A 25,613-nucleotide genomic window follows, 5' to 3' on the forward strand; every position below is an offset into this window, starting at 1 on the left:
CGTTAAACTTGCCCACAGCTAGAGTGAAGCTCTTTGCCCCACCCCCATTGCTACCATTGGAAAAACTAAGTATTTTCACAAGGAGGAATTTATTTTGTCAGCCAACTATGGAGTAGATATGGCTCTAGCTAACAGATAGCTTGTTTTCTTCTGTACTGAGCACCCACAGCTCCTGAATACTTTATTGCTAGGGACCACTGAGAATTAGGTCTTGGTGTCTGGAGTTCCGAGAGGGCAAGATGGGGGTGCACATGTGGGGTTTGTGGGAATGTTTTAAACCAGATAAGAAACAGGTATGATCTGATTCAAGCAGCTAGAGGTTAGGTTTGGTAGACTGAGTCTGGGGAGGTGTGAACTGGGAGCTAAGGGAAGAAAAAAAAAAAGAAAAGAACATGTGACTTGAGACTCATGGCAGAAAAGAATTGAATAGCAGTTATGAGGTGGGTAGATAGGCAGTATTGGTCCAGAAAGTACATTAACAGACTAGCACCTGACTGTTTATTGGAATGGGGAATAGAGGTAACGAGGGTGGGAATCAGAAGCTGTGGTCAAGTACTGTCAGTATCATTAAAATTATTTACCAATGGTGATGCTTCTAAAGTGTCTTAAAATATTAAACAAAACCTAGACACAACCTAGATACAAATTTCTCACTTGACACAAAGGATGTACATTTCCCCTCCAGCTCATACCTCATTTTTTGTACACAGGAATTGTAATTGTATTAAGCACATCCACTTTGGGGGTGGGCAGAGAGAAGAGAGAGAGAAATCCCTAAGAAAGAATTAGGGAAATAGATTCTAAATTCATTTAACGCACATTTGAATTACAGATGAATGGGCTGGCATTTCTTAAATCTGGTGAGGTTAACACAGGCAGCTGAGGCTCTTCTTCTGGAGGATCCCTTCAGCTATCAACACACACTGGGATTTTAACAGTACAATACAGATAAGCACTATGCTACTGAAAAAGCAAATCCGCAATCAAAGTCACAAATGCAATAGTTGTTCCAAAAATATGCATCTTTTCTGCCTGCCTGTTTCTCACCATCTCTCACCACACACACACAAAAAAAAGACTATTAATTGGTTCTGTACCTACTAGAACACACCAGGGTACGTACTTGTTCTATAATCAACAAGCATTAAGCTTGCAGACTTCTCAAAATTTTAACTTATCTAACACCAATTTATTCTGTATAAAAATTCACAGCAGGGGAAGCAATCACACATAGTGTTCTCTAGGATTAATGTAGATTCTTCCAGTTCCTGGGTTTTGATGGTACTTGCTGGTCCAATCTTTGTAACATATCTGCTTGTGAACTGGGTACATCTGCTGAAGGTTGTCTTGGCCCAATGGATTTTCATCTTCGTAATTAGGTTGCCTGCCATTTACCGATTTCTAAAAATACAAACAACTCTGTACATTAAAAGCATCAGCAATTTCATTCTTCAAATACTGCTTCCACAGCACATCACGTGAAGACTGTAATTACTACCATCAGCACCCACCTTTTATTCTGCCATAAGCCCCATATAATAGTTTAATGCATGTTCCTTAGTTACTAGTGATTCAATGAAATAACTTACATTACAAAAAGGGGACATGGAAAATATTATCTTCCAAGAACTTAGATACATTACGACTAAAATCAATTTCCTATTAAAGGAAAAGTAACATAAAAAAAGACTATGAAAAAGCACAGACATTAAGCCAACTACAAAATTACATGAATGTAAGTATTGGCTTTGATCTTATTTCCCAGCCATTAACTTTTAGTTTGTACTGTTTGAAACTCAGATGCCACATGGACAGCAATTCTACTTGTTAAATTGTAACTGAATAGGATGGACAAGTAATCTGGAGTTCTCTGTGTCAAAAAAAAAAAATGTAGAGAAAAAGTCACTGTAAGAACCAAGATCAGTCCACTGATTCTTTAATGAAAGCTCAGGGCTCTGGCTCAATACATATAGTCATATTACTTACTATGTTCTGCAAATTTCCGGCTTTTTTCTCCCTGTATTGGCTTTGCAAAGGGAAGCGTTCTCTCTGAAGGGAACAAAAGTGACAGTAAAAGTTTACATTGCAATACTGGAGAAAGGTTTGACAAGTGCTTTCTTCAAAGCAATAAAATGAGAGGAAGCATTCTGCCTTGACAAGTGTCTGAATGGAGCATCTTTCAGGAGGAAAAGGAGGTTGACGAGGCTTGCTCAAATGGAGTAGTTCAAGTGTACTAACTCAAGCTAACAATTGCAGTGAAAAGAAAAGGAGTACTTGTGGCACCTTAGGAGACTTACAAATTTATTTGAGCATAAGCTTTCCTGAGCAACAGCTCTCTTCATCGAGTGAGCTGTAGCTCACGAAAGCTTATGCTCAAATAAATTTGTTAGTCTCTAAGGTGCCACAAGTACTCCTTTTCTTTTTGCGAATACAGACTAACACGGCTACTACTCTGAAACCTGTCATTATTGCAGTGAAGACAGCCCTAATAAGTTTAAAACTCACTGAAGTTCCTTAACTCAGCAAACATCATCTCAGTCTCAGCTTCGTAGTTCACTGAACTTCTGCAGAGGTGAGTCAACCCAGAGGAATCGTATTCATGGCACTCCTGGAAGCCAAGTCATAAATTTCCACATACTATAATAGGGATAGAATGCCACAGAATTTCATACCAATACTTTGCCCTAGGAGAAGGTATTCAAATGTTAACTAGTTATAGTAAAAAGGGACTGCTGGTTTTCTGATATTTAACTTTAATCAAACTAGATAAAAGTGTTGGAGTGAATTAGGAATTGGAGTTCTTTTTAATGGTAAACTCCCAAATCACTCTGATGCTTCTGAAAATTTCACTTAGTGTACACTACACAAAGCAATAATTTCTTTTGTGACTGCATGTACTAGCCTAACAAAGCAACATTGTTATGGTACTTAACAGATTTGTAAACTAAAACCCCAATATTGAACAGTTTTTCAATTACTCAAGATGCTTTTATTGCACTTAGAGTATTTTACATGGTCAATATCTCCCAGAAGACTATTTAGTTTTGCACATATTTTTTGCATGTGCACTTTTTTTATTCACAAGTTTGTCACAAGTAAGGCACACGCTCAGTTAGTGAATTCAGATTGCTGAATGCATTCCAAACAGTCTCATTAGGTAATTAAATCAATTTGCACAACAGTGCTAACAGAATAAATCCCTTAATTTTCTTAAGTAGCTATCACAAAAGTGTTCTAGTTTTAAGAAAAGGACAATAGTAGAGAGCAATGAAGACAAGCAGAGGAAGAAAGAGGAAAGAACAAACAAACAGACAACAGAAAGAGCCTCTATAGCAAGAATAGGAACTGATCAAGCACAACACATCTGAGGTTTACAAGAGTTTAGGCAGGTACCTATTATCTAGCATACTGTAGTGAAGTCATTAAATCTTACTAACTATATTACAATTACTATTATACAATGATGCTTAAATTAGAACTATACTAGTTCAAGTCAAGGTACACTGTGATGCTTTATCCTCTCATTTGCTTACTATTACATAAAGTTACACAGCCAGCAGTAGATCTTGGTTGGTAAACCAGTATCCCCTACATGAAATCATTTATCTATTTGTAAGATTTGACATATTCAAAACTTGTTCATAGGAAGATAACACTATTTCCACACTATATACACAATAAACTATTGGATTACTGCAACTACTTCCATCTGATGAGCACCTTAGCTTGAGACAGAAGCTATCTGAACAACTCTCAAATTACATGTAAACTAAACTCTTAAGAATTCTCTGTGCAGTACAGCATCTAATCTTAATCACACTGGCCTCTTCTCCAAGGAGACAGACTAGAATTGGTAAAAGCTCCTTTATTCACTCTCAGCCTGATGCACCCAAGAGTGTTAAGAGAAATGTATCTAACAGCTCTGTACAGTACACCAACAGATGTCCAGGTGTTGCAAGGATTGTCTGGGATGGTGGGCAAGAAGTGGTCTTCCATGGGTGTCCTCACAGGTGACAATGTCTGAGAAACTCACTATCAGTATGCCACCACAGGCCCCTTCGCAGGACCTCGTGTAGCCTCCTCCATCATCCTAAGGTTTTCCCTTTCAAGTTCCCTGTGCCTGGTTTTCCACCAGTTCCTGGGCTAAATACAATCCCTACAACTAATACCAGCAAAAAACTAGCTGCTGAGAGGCTGCCTAAACACTTTCTTCAGGTTGGTACTCAAATTTGCTAAGGTAGCCCCTGATCACTTGTTAGAGATTGTGATATTTTGGCCTGAAGCCCCAAGTGTTGAGAAGGTATAGCCTGTAGGAAGAGTTGTTTTTCTCCTAGAAATGGGGGCAAGTAAGTTACCCAGGTCAATACACCACTGTTGGATGATGTTCTTGTGTTAATACACAGAAATACCATTGATTGCTGTGTTAGACCATTAGCTAGGGAAATCATTTTGTTCCCATTTGAGTCTGTGGCAAAATTCCTACTGACCATAGTGTTAAGATTGGGCCCTCAGTTATTGAAGTTTCATCTTGTGTATTTAAAAATGCTTCTCTTCCAAACCCTATCTGAAATTCTGTTATCCAATTAACACCTCATTTAAATCATCATGATAATCATTCCACTGTGGTAACTTGCATAAGGTCTCATTCCATCTCTTTTCTGAATTCAAATGGAAATAGCCCTTTGCAAGTCATGTGCCAAGTTACCATTTTATGCTACATAACCTAAGATTATCACACCCCCTTATTTATACAGCAAAAATTCATATTGCTGTATAAAGGGACACCATCCTGTACTATATCTACTTTTGCCATTACAGCAGCTTACATCGTTCTCATGCACATTTTAAAAAACAATTAATCAAGACAGCTTAGTCACATGAAATCCATCTAGTTAGGCAATAATGCTTTAAACCCCAGCGCTTTCCTGTGATAAATCTGCCATGTGGTGAGTTCTAGGTCTCAATTTGGCAAATTTGGACAGCAAGTTCTTTAGGATGGGGATTGTGTGTTCTAATGCGTTTTGTGCAACACCAAAGCACACTGCTGGCTCAGTTTATTCCATTCCCTTTCCCCTCACATATCTTCCCGTGACTACCGTTCATCTGAGGCAGTCACTCTGCTTCACTTGGTAGTCTTCAAGCCCGTAAGAGACTTCATAGCACTAACAGTGTTCATAAACTAATCCATCTATTCAGCTAACTCTAGGAAACATGAATTTTGAGAAAGTCAGGCATAGGCTCATCTCATGCTACATCTACGCTTTGAACTGGGATTGTGATATCTAGATTGAGGAGACATACCCAGAATAGCTCTGATCAAGCTAGCATACTAAAATTAGAGTATAGACACAGTAGCACTGGGGTCAAGCCTCTCAAGTACATTCCTAGTGTCTTGGGTAGGTCTGTACTTAGGGAAGCTATCCCCTCCCCACCACCGCTGTGGCTACCCTCTATTTTTAGCATGCTAGCTGAGCTAGTTAATGACTCCTCAAGCTGGGACTGCCACTCCCGTCCCCCTCAGCAAAAAGCGCAGACATACTCTCCTCTTAGATAAAATTATTGGTTGTGGAGAGATCCAACATATTGACACAGCCCCAACTACTTTAGAATCTGAGTATCCCATCATCTTCAATGTATTTATACACTTAGCACCTGTGAGGTTAGCCAGTAACTAAAGCAAACTACAACTGAGCAACTTGCCGAAGGTCACACAGTCTGTGGCAGAGCAAGGAATTGAACCTGTGTTTCCCAGCATCGTAAACGAGTACATCTAGTCACTGGGCCATCCCATCCATCACTGGTTTAAGAGTGAACCTGGACCCCATTTAGAGACAACTAAGTTCTATGTGACAGTCTATTCTCAACGTCCTCCCCATCTTTCCTTTTAAATCAATGCTGTAGAAGGGATGGTGGGTCTGCGGGGGGGGAGGGGGGGAGAATAATAGCGGAGATCTCTGCATAATTGTTTTTTGCCTCTGTGTAAACCATGTACTATGCATCCAAATTGCACAGTTGGGTGGTATAAAAAGGTCAATGAAAAAAACTTCACTGTACCATTTCAGTAAATACATTTTCTGTTTTCCTTAAAAACAAATCCATTTAGAAATACAAATACAGGACCATGCCAGCACCTATGTACTAATGAGAACTCAATACGTACTTGTTCAAAGTAGTACAACTTGCTTATTTCACGAAATTAGGTGAGTTAATCCTGGTACTTTCTGAAAAGCTCACGAGCAGCTGCTTCTGGGTGATGACCATTCTGACATGGTTGCTGACCTTCACACAGAGTAAGGAAGCCTGATATTAAGTAGTAAAATTAAACAGGCCACGGTACAAGAACCCATGATTTAGGATTTGAGTTTTATCCTAATCCATATTTCAGAGCCAGATTATACATAGTGCGTTTGGGGAGGAGTAAGCTTAAATTTCAAGCAAAACCATCCTTCCTAATTTATGAGCAATTTGTCTTTGACAAGTTCTTCTTCTCTCCCCCCATTAAGTGATTGCAGCAACTGGATACCCCTTCTGAAAACAGGATGTTGTCTAGCAACCAGTGAATCTAATCTGTTGCTTTGCTGAAATTTGACTAAGGCAGAGTGTCAGAAGAATAATTTGCTAGATGATCATTAGCAATAAAGCTCACAAAAACCCTTAAATTTTTTCCCTGTGCAATATTAGGGTCAATAGGAGAAAAAGTTGTTCACAAGAGAGCAGCCCTTGCCTCATGCCACCGCCCCTCCCTGTGAAGCCCTGCTTTACACAACAAATTTGTTTTACACTTTTTTTTGACAGAAGTTCATGTGTTTGAAGGCAAACTCTCTCAGGTTTAGTGACTGATGGCATTTAACTCATCAAGAAGGGAAATAAAAATCGATAAAGTTGACAGATAGAGAAACCCTTATCACCTCTTGGGGAAGATGCCAGAAATTGAGGAAAGGTTGAGAATAAAGGATGGTGTGTGACAAGAACAGACATCAATATCCTTTTGACTTCCCCACAAAGTTATCTGGCATTAATTTCTCTAGCTGTCTGTTATCTACTGAAAATACGATTATGGGTTTGTTTAGATGGATATGAAAACACATTGTTCTCATCAAAAAAGAAAATACAATCATATACAAAATCCAAGTGTGTGTGTGTGTGGGGGGGGGGGGAGGGAGCGCTATGCTTCAGACTTTGGTGGAACCTCTAGAAAAATTTTCCATGGATTCTCATTTATACTGTAGTTTTCCCTGGTGAAGATTTTTTAAAGGCCTCCAAAGCCATATCACACAATGCAGCAGATCACATCACATGACACTGGTCACTCCCTAAAGAGGGTCAGATTGGTTTAGTACTAAAATGGAATATCTCCCTGGAGGCAAACACCTGAAGTAGTTATACTGTGATTCAGTAAGAGACATTGCTTCCCCTTCATCACAGCTGAACCAGGCTTTAGTGGGTGTTATTGGGTACTGTGCTGTTGGTGATAGTGCTGGCTAAAAAAAAAAAAAGTCAAAGAAATAAACCTGTTCTTGGTTGAAGAACCATTAAAAATGTGCTTTTCACAAATAGGCACTGAACCAACAAGAGAGGATGCCATTTTAGATTTGGTATTGGTAAGTAGTGAGGAGCTCATAGAGCTACTTGTAGGGGACAACCTTGGTTCAAGTCATCATGAGCTAATTCAGTTTAAACTCAACTAAATGGAAGGATAAACAAAAATAGATCTGGAATTAGGGTCCTTGATATCAAAAAAGGCTAACTGTAAAAAATTAGTTCAGGAAATGGACTGGACTGAAGAACTCAAGGATTTGAATGTGGAGGAGGCTTGGAATTACTTTAAATCAAAGTTCCAGAAACTATCTGAAGATTGCATCCTAAGCAAGGGGAAAAAATTCACAGGGAAAGGTGGCAGACCAAGCTGGATGAGCAAGCAGGTTATCAAAAGAAAGAAGAAAGCCTGTGAGGAATGGAAGATGGGCTAGATCAGCAAGGAAAGCTACCTCTTGGCATTTAGAAAGTGTAGGGATAAAGTGAGACCTGCCAAAAGCCAAGCAGAATTGGACCTTGCAAAGGAAAGTAAAGCCAACAGTAAAAGGTTCTATAGCCATAGGAAAAAAAAAAGAAAGAAAACATGGAAAGAAGAAGAAGTGGGATCACTAAGCACCGAGGATGAGGTAGAGATTAAAGATAATCTAGCCATGGCCAAACACCTAAACAAATACTTTGCCTCAGTTTTTTTTGTAAGGCAAATGAAGAGTGCAGGAGTAGTGGCTGGGTGGCAAATGGGAACAAGGGTATGGAAGTAGAAATTACCACATCTGAGGTGGAACTCAAACTCTTCTTAATGGGACTTAATCAGTGGCCTGGATAATCGCCATCCAAGAATACTCAAGGAACTGGCACATGAAATAGCTCAATAGCAAGGATTTTTAATAAATCTATAAACTCAGGGGTTGCACTCTATGAATGGAGAATTGCTAATGTAGTTACTCTTTTTAAGAAAGGGGAAAAGAAAGTAATCTGGGAAACTAGAGGCTTGTAAATTTGATCTCAATTGTATGCAAGGGTCTTGGAACAAGTTTTGAAAGAGAAAAATAGTTAAGGTCAGAGAGGTGAATAGTAATTGGGATAAAATACAAAATACAAAAGAGAGTTTTTCCAAATCAACCCAATTCCCCTCTTTGAGAATACAACTGATTTTTTTTAGACAAAGGAAATGCAGTAGATCTAATCTACCTGGATTTCAGTAAGGCATTTGATACAGTTCCATGTAGGAAATTAGTTAAATTGAAGAAGATGGGGATTAATATGAGAATTCAAAAGTGGATAAGGAAACTGTTAAAGGGGAGACCCCAAGAAATCATACTGAAACGTGAAATGTCAGGCTGGAGGGCATTTACTAGTGCAGTTTCTCAGGGACTGATCTGACACAAAAAGTGGGAGTGTGCTAATAAAATGTGTGGATGACACAAAGTTGGCAGTATTGCCAATAAGAAGGAGGACCAGAATGCCATAAAAGATCTGGATGACCTTGAAAACTAAAATAGAAATGGGATGAAATTTAATAGTGCAAAGTCAGACACTTAGGGACTAACAAGAAGAATTTTTGCTACAAGCTTACTCCTGGGAGAATTTTGCATTAAGAAAAAATAAATCAAAATTCTGCATATTTTAATCAAAATAACACAATATAATCACACCAGTTTCAATTATTTTGGTAATTCATTTCAAAATACTTGTCAGCAAGTATGTGTGTAACAATACAGACAAAAAAGATTCAGGAAATGTTTTTTTGACAAATAGGTTCCTTACTAGGCATATTAATACAGAACTCTGAGTAATAATTCATTTGAACTACAATACAGAAACATATTTCCTGCAACCCATAGATGCTATGCAAAGGCTTGGGGGAGTCATGAGTAATGGAGGAGCTGAGGGAGAGGGAAGTAATTGCTGGGAAGGAGCCTGCGTGTGAACTTGGAGGGTTGCTGGATATGGGTAGGACAAGTACGCAACAGGGTATTTTTTGTGTGTGTGGGGGGGGGGGAGAAAGGATTGTTAGGGAGCCTCCCCATGCAGACCCTGGCTGACCCCTAGCCTCTCTCATTCAGTCAGGAACATCTGTCCCCGTACCCATGTGTCCCTGCACCCCAACTCAGACGCCCCACTTCCCCTTTCTACAATTGGCATTTTTTTTGTGATCAATAAATTTGTTATCTTCCATATCCACTATGATCTGAACATTTGACACATGCATCCATGAACATCTCTGAATGAAAAGTGCAGTCTGGAACTGCAAATTCAAGTAGTTATTACTATATAAAGAAGGATGTGGGTGGTTAATGGCATTTATTTATTTATTTTGTTATCGACCTCTACTGCTGCTATAGTTTCTCATTTTCAACACAAAAGGGAAAGTATGCAATTTGTACCATCATAACTGAGTGACGGAAGCTAACAGTTCTGTCCAACCAACTGCCCTGTATAAAGATTACTGCCTACTTTTATCTCACAGTTTAGAGAACTATGTTCATGAATACAGTGTTCATGAAGAATAGCAGGCATTCAATAAATACATAGGACAATCCCAGATCTATCTGGGCTAAGTCAGTGCACCTTTGTTGACATGAATGCGGCTAAATCAATTTAATCCAGCTAGAAATCGGTCATACTCTACGTGCATGGAGAAGGATGAATTGTCTGTAGCAAAAGATAGGTCAAAAAAGCTGAAGCGTGATGTGACAAGGAAGTAACACAGCATATTCACAGTCACTGACAATGGAAAAGGGAGAAGAACAAAACGTGCAGAGAACAAAGCAGCAAGGAAACCGTGGCCAGCAGAGTGCACAGGGGGAGATTGAGCTTGAAAAAAAGGAAAGAACATGCAGAGAAAGCTAAAGAAAAAAATTCTGTTTTGAGAGGAGAATCACAGGAACTAGTACAGGAGTTGACATTTGGTGGGGCAGAGTACTATTTACAGGGAAAGAAACAATTTAAATGGTTGTAACAGAAGGAATTCCTGCTGGGCTCCTGAACAGGTCATAGTACTGCCACCGGGGAGTCAATAATACTGCCAACTCTGGTTATGGGAGCACTGTAAAAGTGAGACATTCACCTGCTATCATACCTGCTGAGCAAACTACTTGTTCAGAGATTCCTGCCTTGCCATCCCAGCTATAGTAAACAATGTCTCAACTTGAGTCCATACAAGGAGGAACATGCTTCATCTTTCCTCCAATACACATCATGTCTTTTGTAAGGGACCAGTATGCAATGTCATGACCATTTTTCTATTATTGCCTTTGTCTTAAATTGTTTCCAATAGGCATTTCTCTGTAATTATGGCTGTACACATTTAAAGAAGCTACTGGGATTCGGAATCAAAAGCATGATGCTGGGAAGACCTTATGCTATAGTAGGAGATAGAAACATGTAAAGGGTTATGCAGAACATGAACAATTATCTAGTTCACAGAAAGCAAATCTACCTATAGTGATGTTCACAAGTAGGGGCACAAAGTTCAATAATGTTAACTCCTGTAGTACAAAAAAGAAGAATTACATGAGAAATGTAGATTACCTGTTTACCACAGCAAAGGATGGTAACAAACAATGGTACTTCCTAATCAAACATTATAGGCTACATAAACGGTTGAGATCACCTGAAATGTTTTTGAAATGGCCAATGCTGAAAAAGGAACATAATTATGGCTCAGTGTGCAGGTTGGAAAGAAAATGATTTTTCTGACCAAGAACATGGAAGTTTACTATACATCCAAGTGATGACCTAGCAGGGAACATTACCTAAAAATGGCAGAGTAATGCAAAGGCAGCAGGAAAATGAATAAGGTTATCACATATGGCCAGCTGGAGCACCACCACATTTTGAGAAAGGAAAGGAAATTCATACAGTAACAGATTATGGAATGGAAAAATGGTAACATCATATGGATGAGGCTTTATTACAAGTCTAAGATCTCTAATATCAATGGAAGGAGGATTACATGACCAAGTGCAAAGAAGATGACCATGTGTGGACAAACATATGGTGCCTGTATAAACACTGGGAAGATTAAGTGTCTGAAAAGAGAGGGGGAAGACTGCAAGGCATGAAGAAGAGCAGCTGCATGAACAGGAATAGAATTTCCAGGATGGTAGAGAAGGAATATAGTGATCACATTTGGAAGAAAATAAGTGTTAGTATACTCTGTATTGCCATATTCTGTGCTATGTCAGGATACAAAAACAAAGTAACCATGTAAGAGAATGCTGGGGAAGAGCGAACTAAAAAGCAAGCAAAGATTCCAAGACAGCGCCCACTGAAGTTAAATATCTGCTTACAAGGAACTGCTAAGGATTTCAAAATGATTGTAATCTGAACAGTAATCATCAGCTTCCATGCCTGACTTCTACAAAAAGGTATGGATAAAACCAAGAGATACAAGGAAGTCAGCCACCAGACCTGGAATGGCACAGTGTTACTCAGTTCATATAAGTCTGTCATGAACAAAAGCAGATTATAGTCTCCCTAGCAATAGAAAAATAGGCAATACAAAGCAGCCTCTCACTTCTTTAGAGATGCAAGTACATCACATGAATCTTGAAGAAATTATAGATCTGTTCAATATCTAGTCATTAAGTAATATAAAATTAATTTAACTTACATTGTACAACTGTTGCAGATTGTGTTCATGTGAACTATCGCAGTTTGAGGAGAAAATTTTAAGTGGTGAAGTCTTATTTTAGGACAACCTATATATACACACACAAGTACATAGGGAAATGTATGCAGTTGGAAGCCAGAAAGACCTGACAGACTTAATCAACTTGTATTGGCATACTGGAACTAGATAATGAAGAGAACCTTATACATATTACGTTTTTAGAATCCTCTAATAATTTCCCGCCTGCTGGTATGGGAGAAAATGCAGGTTTGATTACAATGATTTTAACCCCTATGCAAAAAGGGTGGGGGGAGAGGGAGAAGAAAGGGACCATTTAAAAGGTGCCACAAAAACATGACAGATTAGGAAAAATAATTTTTTTGAACTAAGCATTTTAACCGTAGGCGAAAAACTGATGACCAAAACCAGAATATCTTGCAGAAGGATTTGACGCAGAAGCTTTATATCCTTCAAAGTTCCTAGTCAATTAAAAGGGACATAGACAACATACATTCTGGGGATGTGGATATCCACAAACCATGTCTGCGGACTGGATGCAGATACAAATATTTTATCTGTGCAGCGCTCTAGTTATGGCACTACTTGTTGCAACCTTCACCAATGGGGAGTAATGGTCTTTCCCTATCTCACCAAGTGGCTCTTCAAGGTGTAGTCCTCAGGTCATGGCCAGATCCCGGCTCTTGCTTATGTACATAATAGCGTGCACCTGTGTCACATTACCCCTTACCTGCTTGCATTTGTTCTGCTTCCAAACCTGGCTCAGGTCAGTCTATATCCCCAACAAGGACAATCTGAACAAGTTGGTCTCTGTCCCTCAAAGCGTGTTAGTGGAAGTTTCTGAACAAGATGTGCTATGGGGTTCCTTTCAATCATTCCCCTCCCACTTTTACAGTAGTTTTGGATGCATCTCTCCTTGGACAGGCAGGTCAACTCCAGGATCATACTGTACAGGGCATGTGGATCACCTAGGAGTCCACCCTTCATATCAATATTCTGTAACTCAGGGCTGTAAGGTACATTAGCCAGTACTACTTTCCCTTGAAAATAGAAGATCAGCATGTTCACATACCAGACAACAGGGCCAGGATATATTACATAAATTGAAAGCAGGTGGTGGGGAGAGGCCAGTTTAAGGGAATTAGAGATTTGTTTAGGAGACCCGAAACATTTGATGTTTGAGGCTAGGTACTATCTTAACTAGTCCAGCTGGAGACCCTTCCCCCTGCCTTCCGCCCATTTTCTGCTTGGAAAATTAACAGTTGAGAGTAAGTTCAGTGATTATAAACACTTTTCCTCATTGATACTCTCTACTCAATACCCCATTCCTTATCTGAAAAATTCCCTCCAATGTTCCTTATTCACTGTCCCCTCTACCAATCCATCCAACTCATTCACTTCCCCTCTCTCTTAGTTGTCTTCTACTTCCTCACCTTCTCAAAATCCATTAACAGTGCTCTCTAGCCCTCTTTGTAGGGTCCTGATGCCTGCGTTCCTGATAATCTCCTGGGTACAAGGAGGTACTGCTGGACCTGAGCTGCTCAAAGCAGTACCAACAAGCATTTGCCAGCATCAACTGTTCTTTAAAGTGTGGGCATCAAGCAAAATACCAGCAGGATGGAAAGATGGCATCATAGTGTCCCTGTACAAGGGCAAAGGATCTCACTCTGGTCTGTAGTTGCCACACTCGATCTCATTATCAGTCCCAGCAAAAGTCTTTGCTCATGTTCTGCTTAGTAGGATGCAACCACTCTTCAACAGTCATCCAGAACAATCAGGTTTCACTGCAATGTGGTCAACAATGGATCTTGCCTTACTCTCCAGCTTCTGGCTGACCAGCACCTAGAATTTAACTGCCCACTTCATCTAGCATATGAAGAGATCAAAGTGGCTTTTGACCCAGTTGACAAGTCTGCACTTTAGCTGGCACAGAAAAGAGTGGGTGTTGCACCAGGTTTAGTGAAACATTTGGGTGACCTTCACACTGGTACCAGTGCAAAAGGTCATGTTTGTTCACGATTTTTGCTACATTTCTGCACAACCTCAGATGCGAGGCAAAGATTCAAACATTGCCCAGGCACAATTCTGTCAAGCTATCAACCAGATATTGGACTTGCTGCTCCACATGTCAGAACCAAGGTTGGTCAAGAAGTTTTTATCAACAAAAACTATGCTGATGACACCACCTTGCTTGTGGAGAAGTCAGAAATACAGCCCTATATTCCATAGTCTCCAAGATGCTTCCCGCACTACAGGATTGACTATCATGGCAGAAGACCAAGGTCCAGAACCTGAACCCTCAGTGAGGTGGGATTGAGTACTGTGGAGAGCACTGATGAATTCATCTACCTAGTTTGCAAGCTGAATTCAAATGTTTGTAACAAACCAGATATGCTTTGGTCTCGACTCACTTATGAACGCAAAAACACCTTTGTGCTGAGACAAAGTTCAGGATCTACCATTGCTCTACAGGTCAGGAACCTGCACCCTCATATGGCAGACTCAAAGTGGCTAGAGGCATTCTATATGTGCTGTCAGTGCCTAATCTTGAATATAAAGTGCAAAATGTCACAACCTCACAAAGATCAGGCCCCCATTCAGTCAATCATCTCCAAAAGCGGTGTTGCATGCTCGTTTGGCCATGTTATTAGGATGGGCAAAAATATCTTAGCACTCCACACACACAAACCTTCCATCTATATATGAAGGGATGCATGCCCTGACCCTGCCTAGTACTACCCCAGAGACTGATGGATTTGTAGGATTGAGCCAGATCTGGGAACTTCATTACACAGTGCTTAGTGCAATGCCATCACCTGTGGTCACTCTGGCTAGCACAAAGGTCCTTAGTAGACTATGCATGTGTCTGTGTGTGTACAAGAAGCTCTTAGACTGAAAAAATATTTTGGTAGTGGCCAATAATTGCCTCTCATCTGATATGAAATTAATTACGATAGAAGGGAATATGACCTATCCTTCATTTTCATTATAAACAGTATTTTGTGACCCTAAACAGAATTGATGCCCCACTATGCTACAGACTTTACCAATATATTGTAGGCAATGGTTTGCTGTACAAAACTGTCTACTGATGCTGCATGTTAACAATTCACTTTGACTTAGACAAATCTCATCCCATTCCTTTTAATTGGTATGATTATAATTTAGCTATTATATTGCTGTTCTATATTAACAGCAATACAGTAACATTAAACTTTACAGCGGTTACTGTTGAGGAATCTAAACTTAATTACCATGAAGTGTTATTTGATCTAATCAGCTTTTCCCTAGGCTAAAATCAGTATTAAGTAACCTAACTTTTTAATGGCAGACACTATAATTTTAAATTAGAAATTTTGAAATATCCCTTATTAAATAATTTGGTAAGAATTTCCATTAGTCATGTCTCACCAACTACCATGTGTCCCTACTCATGTTCATTAGTATTAAGAATTTGTCTGAAATATTTTTCAGTTATCTGGGCTGTTTACTTGCTATTGAAAAGAATTTGCTCCATTATTTGTATCTTTTCTCCTTTTGCCTGTAATCTCAGTCTTTTTTAAAGACAAATCTATCTGACAAGATAGTTGGCCTAACATCTGGAGAGAACGCCCAACAGCTTTTAAAGTAAGAGAGTCTTCATAAACCAACTTCAACTGATATTTCTGGGCTTCTTCTCTTCAGTTTAGTGCTTGTTGATGCACAAAGTCTAATACACAGAGTGCTCTCAAAGTGCTTAGAATCAGACCACCTACGTGTTGCTCGATTTCTGTGGTTAGTCTTGAAAGCGACAATGTGCAATAATCAGTTTTAATTACCCTAGTTATATGGAATTAAATGGTCTCCCCTTCCACAAAAAGTGGCTTGCAATTATTATTGAATCATTTTATTAGCAGGCTAGTGTCAAGTTAGCTATACATTCCAATTCCAGCACATAGCTGGATGATCACCCCACTCTGGCCCTGAAGGGGTTAAAAGCAGCCCTGCAGAGGGCTGCAGCTGGGAAAAGGGATTAAGAACAGCTAGGGGAAGCTGGCTATGTAGCTGACCACAGGTGTGGCTGGCTTAATCAGGGCCCAGCTGGCCCTTATAAGAGGGCTGTGGGCCAGAACCTGGGAGGGGAATCTCATTCTAGTCCTGCAGTGGGAAGGGCTAGCTGCTTGGGAGCAAAGTACCTGAAGCAGAGCAGTGCTGGGGAAGGGCAAAGGGAGCTGGGGAGCTCCAGTCTGGTAAACCCCCAGGCTGCACGCCTTGTTGAAGGCCTATGAAAGGTACTAGGGCTGAAGCGGGGCAGCCTGGGGATAAGCAAAGGCAGCAGGTCATAACTCTTTCCAATGATGAGTGGCCACTACAGTCTGCCCCAGTGAGTGGGGGCTAGATGATGACTGGCAGTAGCCACTGAGGCAAGGTAGGTTTAGAGGGTGGGGGGTTCCCCAGGGAGGGGAGACCCAGAGTATGGGGGTAACGCTGGGGCAGAACCCCAAGGTAAAACGACACTGGGCCAGTGGCAGGCAAGACACCGGCCTGCAGAGGGCACTCCATAAGCTAGAAAAGAGCTAATTCCCAGATGACCAGCAGGAGGTGCCGCACTGGTGAGTCTTCACCTCACTACACAACACGATTGGAATTTAACAGAAAATATTTTAGTTGTGTTCTATATCCTATATATATCAATGTATTACTGTGATATAAGTTAAACCAGAACACAGCCATTCACAAGGCTGCCATAATTAAGTTTTATTCATCAGTAATGCAACAAGATACTTGTAAAACTCCCAGAGCCTACATAAAAAGTATTTCCATCCACCGACCAGCTTGTCCCCCAAAAATAATTCTAAAAAACATACCTCTGGAAACAAGACCTTTACCTGAGTCTGACAAAGATTATAATGCTGTTTAGTACTGTATACAAAAAGGCTAAATAAATTTGAGCAAAGAGGCTCAATTTAATTATATTAAGATTTACGTGACCACTAATAGCAAAGTTATTACTCACTCATGTTGGAAAAATTACATGGACAAACATTAATTCAGACAGTTTTGGTAGTCCTGCTTCTATTTCCAAGCTCTGTTAAGTGGTTAGATGTCTTACATTTCACATTCTTCTTCTTTTCCCACCTCACCTTCAAACCTGCATCCAGATATGACAGGAGATCAGGATACACTGGATGCAGTTTAATTAGGCTGCAACTTTATTCCTAAGTGTCAGGGAGTACCCAGCAGATAAAAGTATACATCATTTACCCATCCTGATCCCACCCAACCAGGTGCTGGTACCTCACCCCTTGCCTGGTCCAGGTAAGAGGGCTTTTCCTGTGCCGACATGGACCTAAATAGTCCTCCATCTCTTTGTGTCATAAGGGGAGGAATGGGTCAGCATCCCCAGTCTGAAGCTGCTGCAGCAGCAAGTCACTCTCTGGCTAGCTAGCCCTTAAAAGGGCCACACACCTTTTTCTACAAGCCAGACAATGACCCCCCACTTCTTAATGTGTGGTGAGGTCATTTCCTAAGTTTGTGTTTTTAACTATCCCAGTGACAATAAGTAGTCTGGTTTATTCCCACTTAAAAAATGATACCAATATTATAAGAAGTGCTAGCGTTGTTGCTATTCCCACACCATGCATGTATTTCTTAAATAGGTTGTCTTCATAGGATTTAATCAAATTGGACATTATTTCGGCAGTCACAACAAGACAGACCCTGACTATGGTATTTTGTAATTAAGTGAAAATTAAGGCAGTAGAACACTGACCATCACATTCTGTACACACTTCTGAAAGGGAAAATACTCATTATATAAAGAAAAAAAAAAAAGAGTACTTTTGGCACCTTAGAGACTAACAAATTTATTTGAGCATAAGCTTTCGTGAGCTACAGCTCACTTAATCGGATGCATTATATAGAAAGCTTAGCTATGCATAAGCATGCAGTACAGCCAAACTTTAGGCTTAGCAAGTTAGCTTTTTAGTCATGAGTATTTTACAACGTTATCCACAATATAGGCATGCACCAGATGTTTGACTACTACCTTCACCCGCAGGAGTAGCTGAATTTCAGTGTTCAACTGTTGCAAAAAAACCAAATAAATGAACAGTAGTTGAATGAATAAAAATATGAAGTCAGACTTCAGTTTATTTTAAACTTCCAATCAACATTTCACACCAACTCTCTATCATTAGGTTACTCAGTTAAATTTTATAATTTACTGTTATTTTTTATGCACTGAAATGTTTCAATTTAGTGTTCAGTTTCTAATGAAAAATTGCAACATTTTAAAGTTTACAGTGGGTGCTTTTCAGAAATAAATTTCTGTTATAACAGCAGATGGGTCCATTATGCAACTCAAGACATAAGACACAATGCCTTCAAAACTTAGAGAACTTGCAGTCCGAGTTTCATCTTTGTGGCACTGACCCATCATTTTTAATTATAATCGAGGGTGATTTACTATTTTAAAATTCCAACCACTTAAAATCAGAAAAGAGTTACTTGAGACATTTGCTTTACTTAGTAATGTAACATTTAAACGCTGAAGAGCTGGTGCTGATCAAGCAAATGAAAGATTACATCTTCTTCAGACTGTCAATTCGTAATCCACATCTTTCAAAGTATTTCCATGTAAAGCACACTTTGTGTGGTCTCATGCGATTTTCTTTAATTTAGCCTAAAAAGTCCTGCTATTAACTTGTTGAGTCTCAGCTAATAGATACTATACTTTTTGCATTTGTAGCATCTTCATTTGATTCAAGTTCTACATTTAAAATACCCATAAGTTCAGTCAGTAAACTGTACGAGACTGAATTAATTATCTATATTAAGTTCAAGGGCCAAGGACAGCATCTAAAAAGAGAAGCAGATTTCCTATCACCCTTCTTAGCAGTCCATTTCTTTTTCAAACAATCCAGAGTGAAGTTAATTTTTTAATCTCAAAATATCACCATTTTCAACATTTAATAGTAGTTAGTGTTAAGTACAAACTGTATAGACCAATATAGAGATATTCTTACATGATAATTTCTGAAACAGAGGAAAGCATCTGAATACTATTTGATGCATCTGAAATGGCCCATGTCTCAAAAACATCAATTTCTTTGGATGCTTTAGCCCAAAATTGTTTGGTACATTACCTCACCTCTGAAAAAGGAATATATTATGTGGAGGAAGGGGGAAATATTATGTTTAACATTTCTGGTAGCAATTTACCAATCACTCACCCTTGGTTTAATTCTCTTCCCATGGAAGTCAATAATATAATTCAAGATGATTAACAAAGGAAGAGAGTTAAACAAATGCTTGGTATTTTTATGTCCACCTTCAATTTGAAATATTTGTAAAAGCAAATGTTGTCAAGTAAACATATTTAGGATCATGTACAGGGTTTTTCAATATTTTAAAATAAATGCCCTAGTAACTATTAGGTTCTATACCATTTGTTCTGGTCAAAACAACTTCGCCTCTCCCTACTTCACTTTGGACACATTTGTTCCTCAGATAGCACAGCATACCTCCAATTCAACTAAAATACTTACTCAGGGAAACAAGTATAAAATATTCAAGACCACAGGACTGAACCAAGAAGATTATTGTTCCCTTCATCAAGCTATTGCCTGGATTAGCTGTAAAATGTGCAATACAGCAAATGTGAAACAGTATTTAACTAATATTTTGCACTTCTAAAGTACTGTGAAGGTTCTTTTAAACATACATGTTTAACTTGAGAGGAGACTTTCATGGTACTTGGAAAACTAAGTTTGAATAGAGCTTTATATTTCTAATCAGAGCAACCTCTACTTAAAACATCAAGAGTTTTAAATCTTAAGTAAAAACTACAACACGAGCCTCAAATAAGTCTCAAGATTTTATGTACTGATCAATTCTCAAATTTGAATAGTCAATTTCATTATTTAAACTCAAGCAATACAACTTGAGTCAATTAATGGTTATTTGTTGTATTAGCTTTAGAAATAACTGTGGCTAGAGAGATTCCATGAAATTAGCCAAGTATTTATTGGATCGTCCATTTTGGTACAAAGTAATATTTTCATTTGAGGGGTTTCTTTTAAACTACTACTTGCGCTTCCTTTTATAGAGTAGAGTGATATCACTGTTTCAAGATCTCTTCGGCACCCTCCTCCCAAATGACAGTTTTTCAAGGAAGTTCTGCAGCTTGAGGCTGGGTGCCATATCACATCTAAGAATACAAGACAGCCCTCAACAAGAAGGTTCTTCTTAAATCATATAATTTTACGAGAGATTACAAAAGGAAAGAATCAGCCTCTCTTTCTCCACCACTAAAGTCTGATTAATCTTTCATTTCAGATCAAGTTGGCTCCTCTATGAGTTGCTGATATCACAACTCCAATATTCTTATAAAATGTTCATTTTTCTTCTCACACATTGGTGACATCCCCTTTCTGGTGAGCCACAACTTTCATATTTTGATTTCAACCATCTTCAGCTGCAAGGTTCTGTTTAACTGCACACAGTTGTCTGTTTTTGCATTTCCTCTTATTCCATATACTCCTGAACATCTCTTACTATTCCTCTTATCTCAGTCTCACTTTCTGCTTTGCTCTTACATGCTCTCCTTTTTTGCAGTAGTTCCATTTCATGTATACCCAGCATCTTTATTTACTCTGTCCAATCCGCTTTGGTGAAGATATCCAAACACAAATCTCCGTACACATTGCCTTTAGAGGCACTTGGGCTTTGGCTTAATCTATGCATCTTGTATAAAGGAGTCCTGCGTGAGAGAAGACCTCTTCTTATGTATTGATGTACCAGATACAATTATAGCCATCTACAATAAGAAATGTTTCACCAAATCCTTGAAAAGAAGAACATTAGGGTTCTTAATAAGTGGCAGTATAATACTCAACCCACCTTAGACTAGGTGGGTATGGAAAATCATAACCTCTAAAAATATTCTTTATAAAACCATGAGTTTCTCTACTTAACACCAGTAAAGAAAAAGTGATGTAATAAACTTAATGACATGTACATTTACAGTCACATTATTCTGCCTGTCCTACATTATCCTTCATTTCAATTTCATCATGACTTTAGCAATCTATGTTTCCATTAATACCAGGAATTTGAATTGTAGGGTGTTATTGCATGTGCCTTAGTCTCCATGTTTTTTGCCTGGAGTAATTTGCACATACAAACCCCCCCCACCCAAGAACTATGTGGAAGTCTGGCTCAAACGCTATATTCCACATGAAAATTGGCATTATAGTTTTTCAGATGGAGCGAGACACTTGTTCTTATTTCAATACAGTGATTATTAAATAGGTTGGAATTCCAGTGTGAGCAAATAAAGATGCAAGAATACAATCTGAGTGACGTTTTCAAATCTGAAATTTTCAGCATTCAACATCTGCAGAACACTGACTTGTATCCCTGGTCTTTTTAGACCTTGAAACAGCCCTTATACTTCAGATTATGCAAGGACACATAGGCCATTGATTACTGACAGATTCTTTTAGCATTTCAAGTGTTTTGGGCTAGTGTGCCCAAATACAAAAAACATGATTAAATCACATCCGATTGGACTGTGTCTACCACTGGACTAAATGTCCACATAGTTTAGTTCAATTTTTATTCTTCATACTCTGACTAAGGCCAGAAGGGACCACTGTGATCATCTAGTCTGACCTCCTGCATGTTGCAAGAACAGAACCTCATCCACCCACTTGTGTAATAGACCTCTAACCTCTGACTGAGTTACTAAAGTTCTCAAATCATGTTTTAAAGATTTCAAGTTACAGAGAATTCACCATTTACACTAGTTTAAACTTGCAAGTGACTCATGCTCCATGCTGCAGAGGAAGGCAAAAAGCCCCCCAGGGTCTCTGCCAATCTGACCTGGGGGAAAACTTCTTCCTGACCCCAAATATGGCAACCAGTTAGACCCTGAGTACGTGGCCAAAGCCCACCAGGCAGATACCTGGGAAAGAATTCTCTGTGTAACTCAGAGCCTCCCCATCTAGTGTCCCCTCTCTGGCCATTGGGGTTTTTGCTACTGGCAGTTGCCGATGTTCGAGCGCATTTATCCTCTGATACATTTATAAAAAGCAATAGTTTCTCTCATCAGCCTTCTTTTGGTTAGGGTAAACAAGCCAAGCTAAAGTCATCTCCTAAGGTAGGTTTTCCATTTCTCGGATCATCCTAGTAGCCCTTCTCTGCACCTATTCCAGTTTGTATTGATCTTTAATAAACATGGAGACCAGAATTGCCCACAATATACTACATGAGGTCTCACCAGTGGCTTCTAGAATAGTATTAATACTTCCCTGTCTTAACTGGAATACCTCACCTAATGCATCCTAGGACTTCATTAGCCTTTTGCACGGCCACATCACATTGTTGATCATAGGATAACTATGAGCGGCCAAACAGACACTTCTTTCTCCTACTCTAACTTTCCACTGAAATCCACAGCTTATAGGAAAATTCTTGTTGTTAGTCCCTAAATGCATAACCTTGCACTTTTCACTATTAAATTTCATCCCATTTCCATTACTGCAGTTTACAAGGTCATCCAGATCTTCTTGTATGATATTCCAGTCCTCTTCCATATTGGCAATACCTCCCAACTGTGTGTGATCGCAATTTTTTTTTAAATTCTATTAACTTGATTTAAGGCTTGTTTCTACTACCAGGGAGATAGACGCTGCTGCAATTGATGCAGCAGGTAACAATTTAGCAGATCTAGTGAAGACCCACTAAATCGATGGCAGAGCTCTCTCCAGTTGACCCCAGCATTCCAGCTCCCCAAGAAGATTAAGTTACGTCGACGGGAGAGTGTCTTATGTGACTAACGTAGCTGGAGTCAACGTAACTTAGGTCTACTTACCCTGGTAGCGAATACAAGTCCTGATAGTAGTATAGGCTCAATAAATGCCAGTTATTCACCTGATTTATAGGCAAAATGATAATCCCATGGTTACTCTAGTGCCGCATGACAATTCCTGAAAATGGCATCATAGGACCAACCAGACTATACATTTTATAGGCTTGTCAGCCTGACATCAATCCCACATAAAGATAATGGAAAGGCTGATATGGGACTCAATAAGCAACTAAAGGCAGACAATGTAATTAATGCAAATCAACATGGGTTTATGGAAAACGATCCTGTCAAAACTTACTTGATTTTTTTGTAAGATTACAAGTTTGATTGATAAAGGTAATAGTGTTGAGGTAATATACTTAGACTTCTATAAGGCATTTTACTTGGTACCACACAACATTTTGATTAAAAACTAGAATGACAGAAAATTAACATGGCACACACATTAAATCAGTGATACTCAATTAGATCTACCTGCAGGCCAATTTGAGAATTTCATGACAAGAGGCAGGCCATTTGTGCAGAAAGCTGACACCCCCCCCCCCCCAAAAAAAACCCCCACAACTTAGGCTGCCAATAAATGAAGTCTTTGATTGCAACTTTTATCTTTTAATAAAGTTTATAATCAACATTGCCACCCGCATTTGTGGCAATCTCTATTGGGAGAAGAGACGTTGACAATCTCTGGCAAGCTTTGTGAAGAGTGATTTGTAGGAGGCCAGGGCAACATGAATGCACTGGTGAAGATGTTCATCTGTCAGGCAATCACAGTGTTGGTTTATCATATTTATGGTAGAAAACCCAGATTAGCAGAAGTATGTTGATCCAAGCATCTTTTAGAAACATAATTACTAGATTCTGGCTATTCTGAAACTGGTCAACATATTGAGTCCAGAAATCACAAAGTCCCATTACTCTGAATTTTGCCTTCAAGACATCAGAGCTCTGGAGCATTACAATTTCTAATTGAAAGGCACCTTCATCAGCTGAATCAAGATTGTGCTTTGCTTCAGAAGGCCAGCGTTCTTTGCTTCAGCAGAGACAACAAAATGCATCACAAACAAAAGCAAATCCTTTGGAATTTTAAAATTCTGAAATCTCATTTTAAAATTTTTGCTCAGATTGTTTAGGAATTCTTGTGTCATTTTCATAGATGTTTTATCTGTAGCTACTACATGCAATGTGGGAAAGTGCAACATCTCTCCTGTCATCTCCCCGAAAGATTACAAGATTCCTCTGAAAGGCACATACTTTTTCAAACAGATTCCTGACACTGCTTGCATGGTCTTGGAGCTGCAAGTTGAGAATTAAAGTGATCAGCAATATGGCACAAAAAGGCTACTTGTGACAGAGGGGATTCATAAAATCCAGGAACTTGCAAGTCTTGTGGTTTGAAAGAAATTCTATTATTTCTTTTTGAAGTACACAAACTTCTCTAACACACTCCCCCTACTTAACCAGAGAAAGTAGTCATGCTGCAACAGGTCTCCGTATTCAGCCAAAATGTCTTAAAAAAAGCTTTAAAAAGACGATGATGCAAGCTAGAAGTTGAGTGTATGTAGTTCACATACACAAATGTAATCTAATCACAATACCATTGTTTTTTTCTGGCCTCAGACAACTTACCGCACAGAATAGTCTGGTAAATGAAGCAGTGAAGTATATTTAATGAAGCGTGTATTGCTGCCAAATGTGAAGCAAAGCCCTTCTCTTTCCCTGTCATGGAGGGAAATCAGTCTGTAAACAAGCAAGTTAACTTTCTCCAGGTCTAAAACTTTTTTTTGTTCAAAAAATACTTTTACCTTTTCAAAAATGATCTCTTCTGTGGTGTAGGTTTCTAATTGTATTATGCACAAAAAATTTTCATTGAAGATCATAAAAATCTAACAAACAGCAATAGCTTGACAGAGTCACTTAAAATCACTTGATCATCCACTGCAAGAAACCTTTATTTGGCATTTTTTAAATTGGAAAGCAGTGCTCACAAACAATCCTCATAAATTGCATCCAATCTTCACACTGCAGTGGAATCAGACAGGGGAACTTGCTTCACATGGTGCACATCATCTTTGCTTTTATCTCCAGCAAAAAGCTCCTCCAGCATTTCCAAGCATCCAGGAAAGGCTCTCTTTTTAAACCAGTACCAACATGATCCAAAGAGAAGGAATTGTTGCTTTTTCTTGTAGATTGGCTGATGCTGTGACAATTTTAAGTGCGATACAAAGACTTCAGATTTTCAATTTTGTCTCATCTCACAATACTGCCAGGAGGATAGGCCACGTTGAAGTTACTGTGGTTTGATTCAAAGTGGTGCCTCATGCTGACAACCTTACTGACTTGACCTTACAGCAGTCATTTGGCATATTAAAACACAAAGGTTTTGCATTTAAAGGAGGTAGTTTATTAAAGAAAATCTGCTGGTCCAGTGTGGATTAAAAGCTTGGTGTTGCTGTTGACTGTGTGACATTTACTCCCAGCTGTGTTGATTTTTGGCTCCATTTCCATCACTAACTAAAAAAAGGAGGACACAATTGTATTGCTATTGTGAGAACTTAAGATCCAGTAACAAATGCTTAATTTGTGCTGGGG

The 25,613-nt window shown here is 39.1% G+C and overlaps 1 protein-coding gene across 2 annotated transcripts in view; it reads right to left on the reverse strand.

Annotated features, from left to right (window-relative positions):
- Positions 1-325: 325 nt before the first annotated feature.
- NECTIN3 (nectin cell adhesion molecule 3) overlaps positions 326-25,613 on the reverse strand; it is a 127,249-nt gene continuing 101,961 nt past the window's right edge. Inside the window, exons 8-9 of one of the 2 annotated variants that reach the window (XM_038386937.2) lie at positions 1,987-2,049; positions 326-1,401 (exon numbers count right to left, since the gene is read on the reverse strand). In XM_038386937.2, the coding sequence (XP_038242865.1) occupies positions 1,225-1,401; positions 1,987-2,049 (240 nt within the window). In that variant the 3' untranslated portion in view covers positions 326-1,224. The remainder of the gene's footprint in view (positions 1,402-1,986; positions 2,050-25,613) is intronic. The other variant, XM_043510553.1, reaches the window with a different exon arrangement.

Source organism: Dermochelys coriacea, chromosome 1 (genome assembly GCF_009764565.3).
Source record: "Dermochelys coriacea isolate rDerCor1 chromosome 1, rDerCor1.pri.v4, whole genome shotgun sequence".
NCBI lineage: Eukaryota > Metazoa > Chordata > Testudines > Dermochelyidae > Dermochelys > Dermochelys coriacea.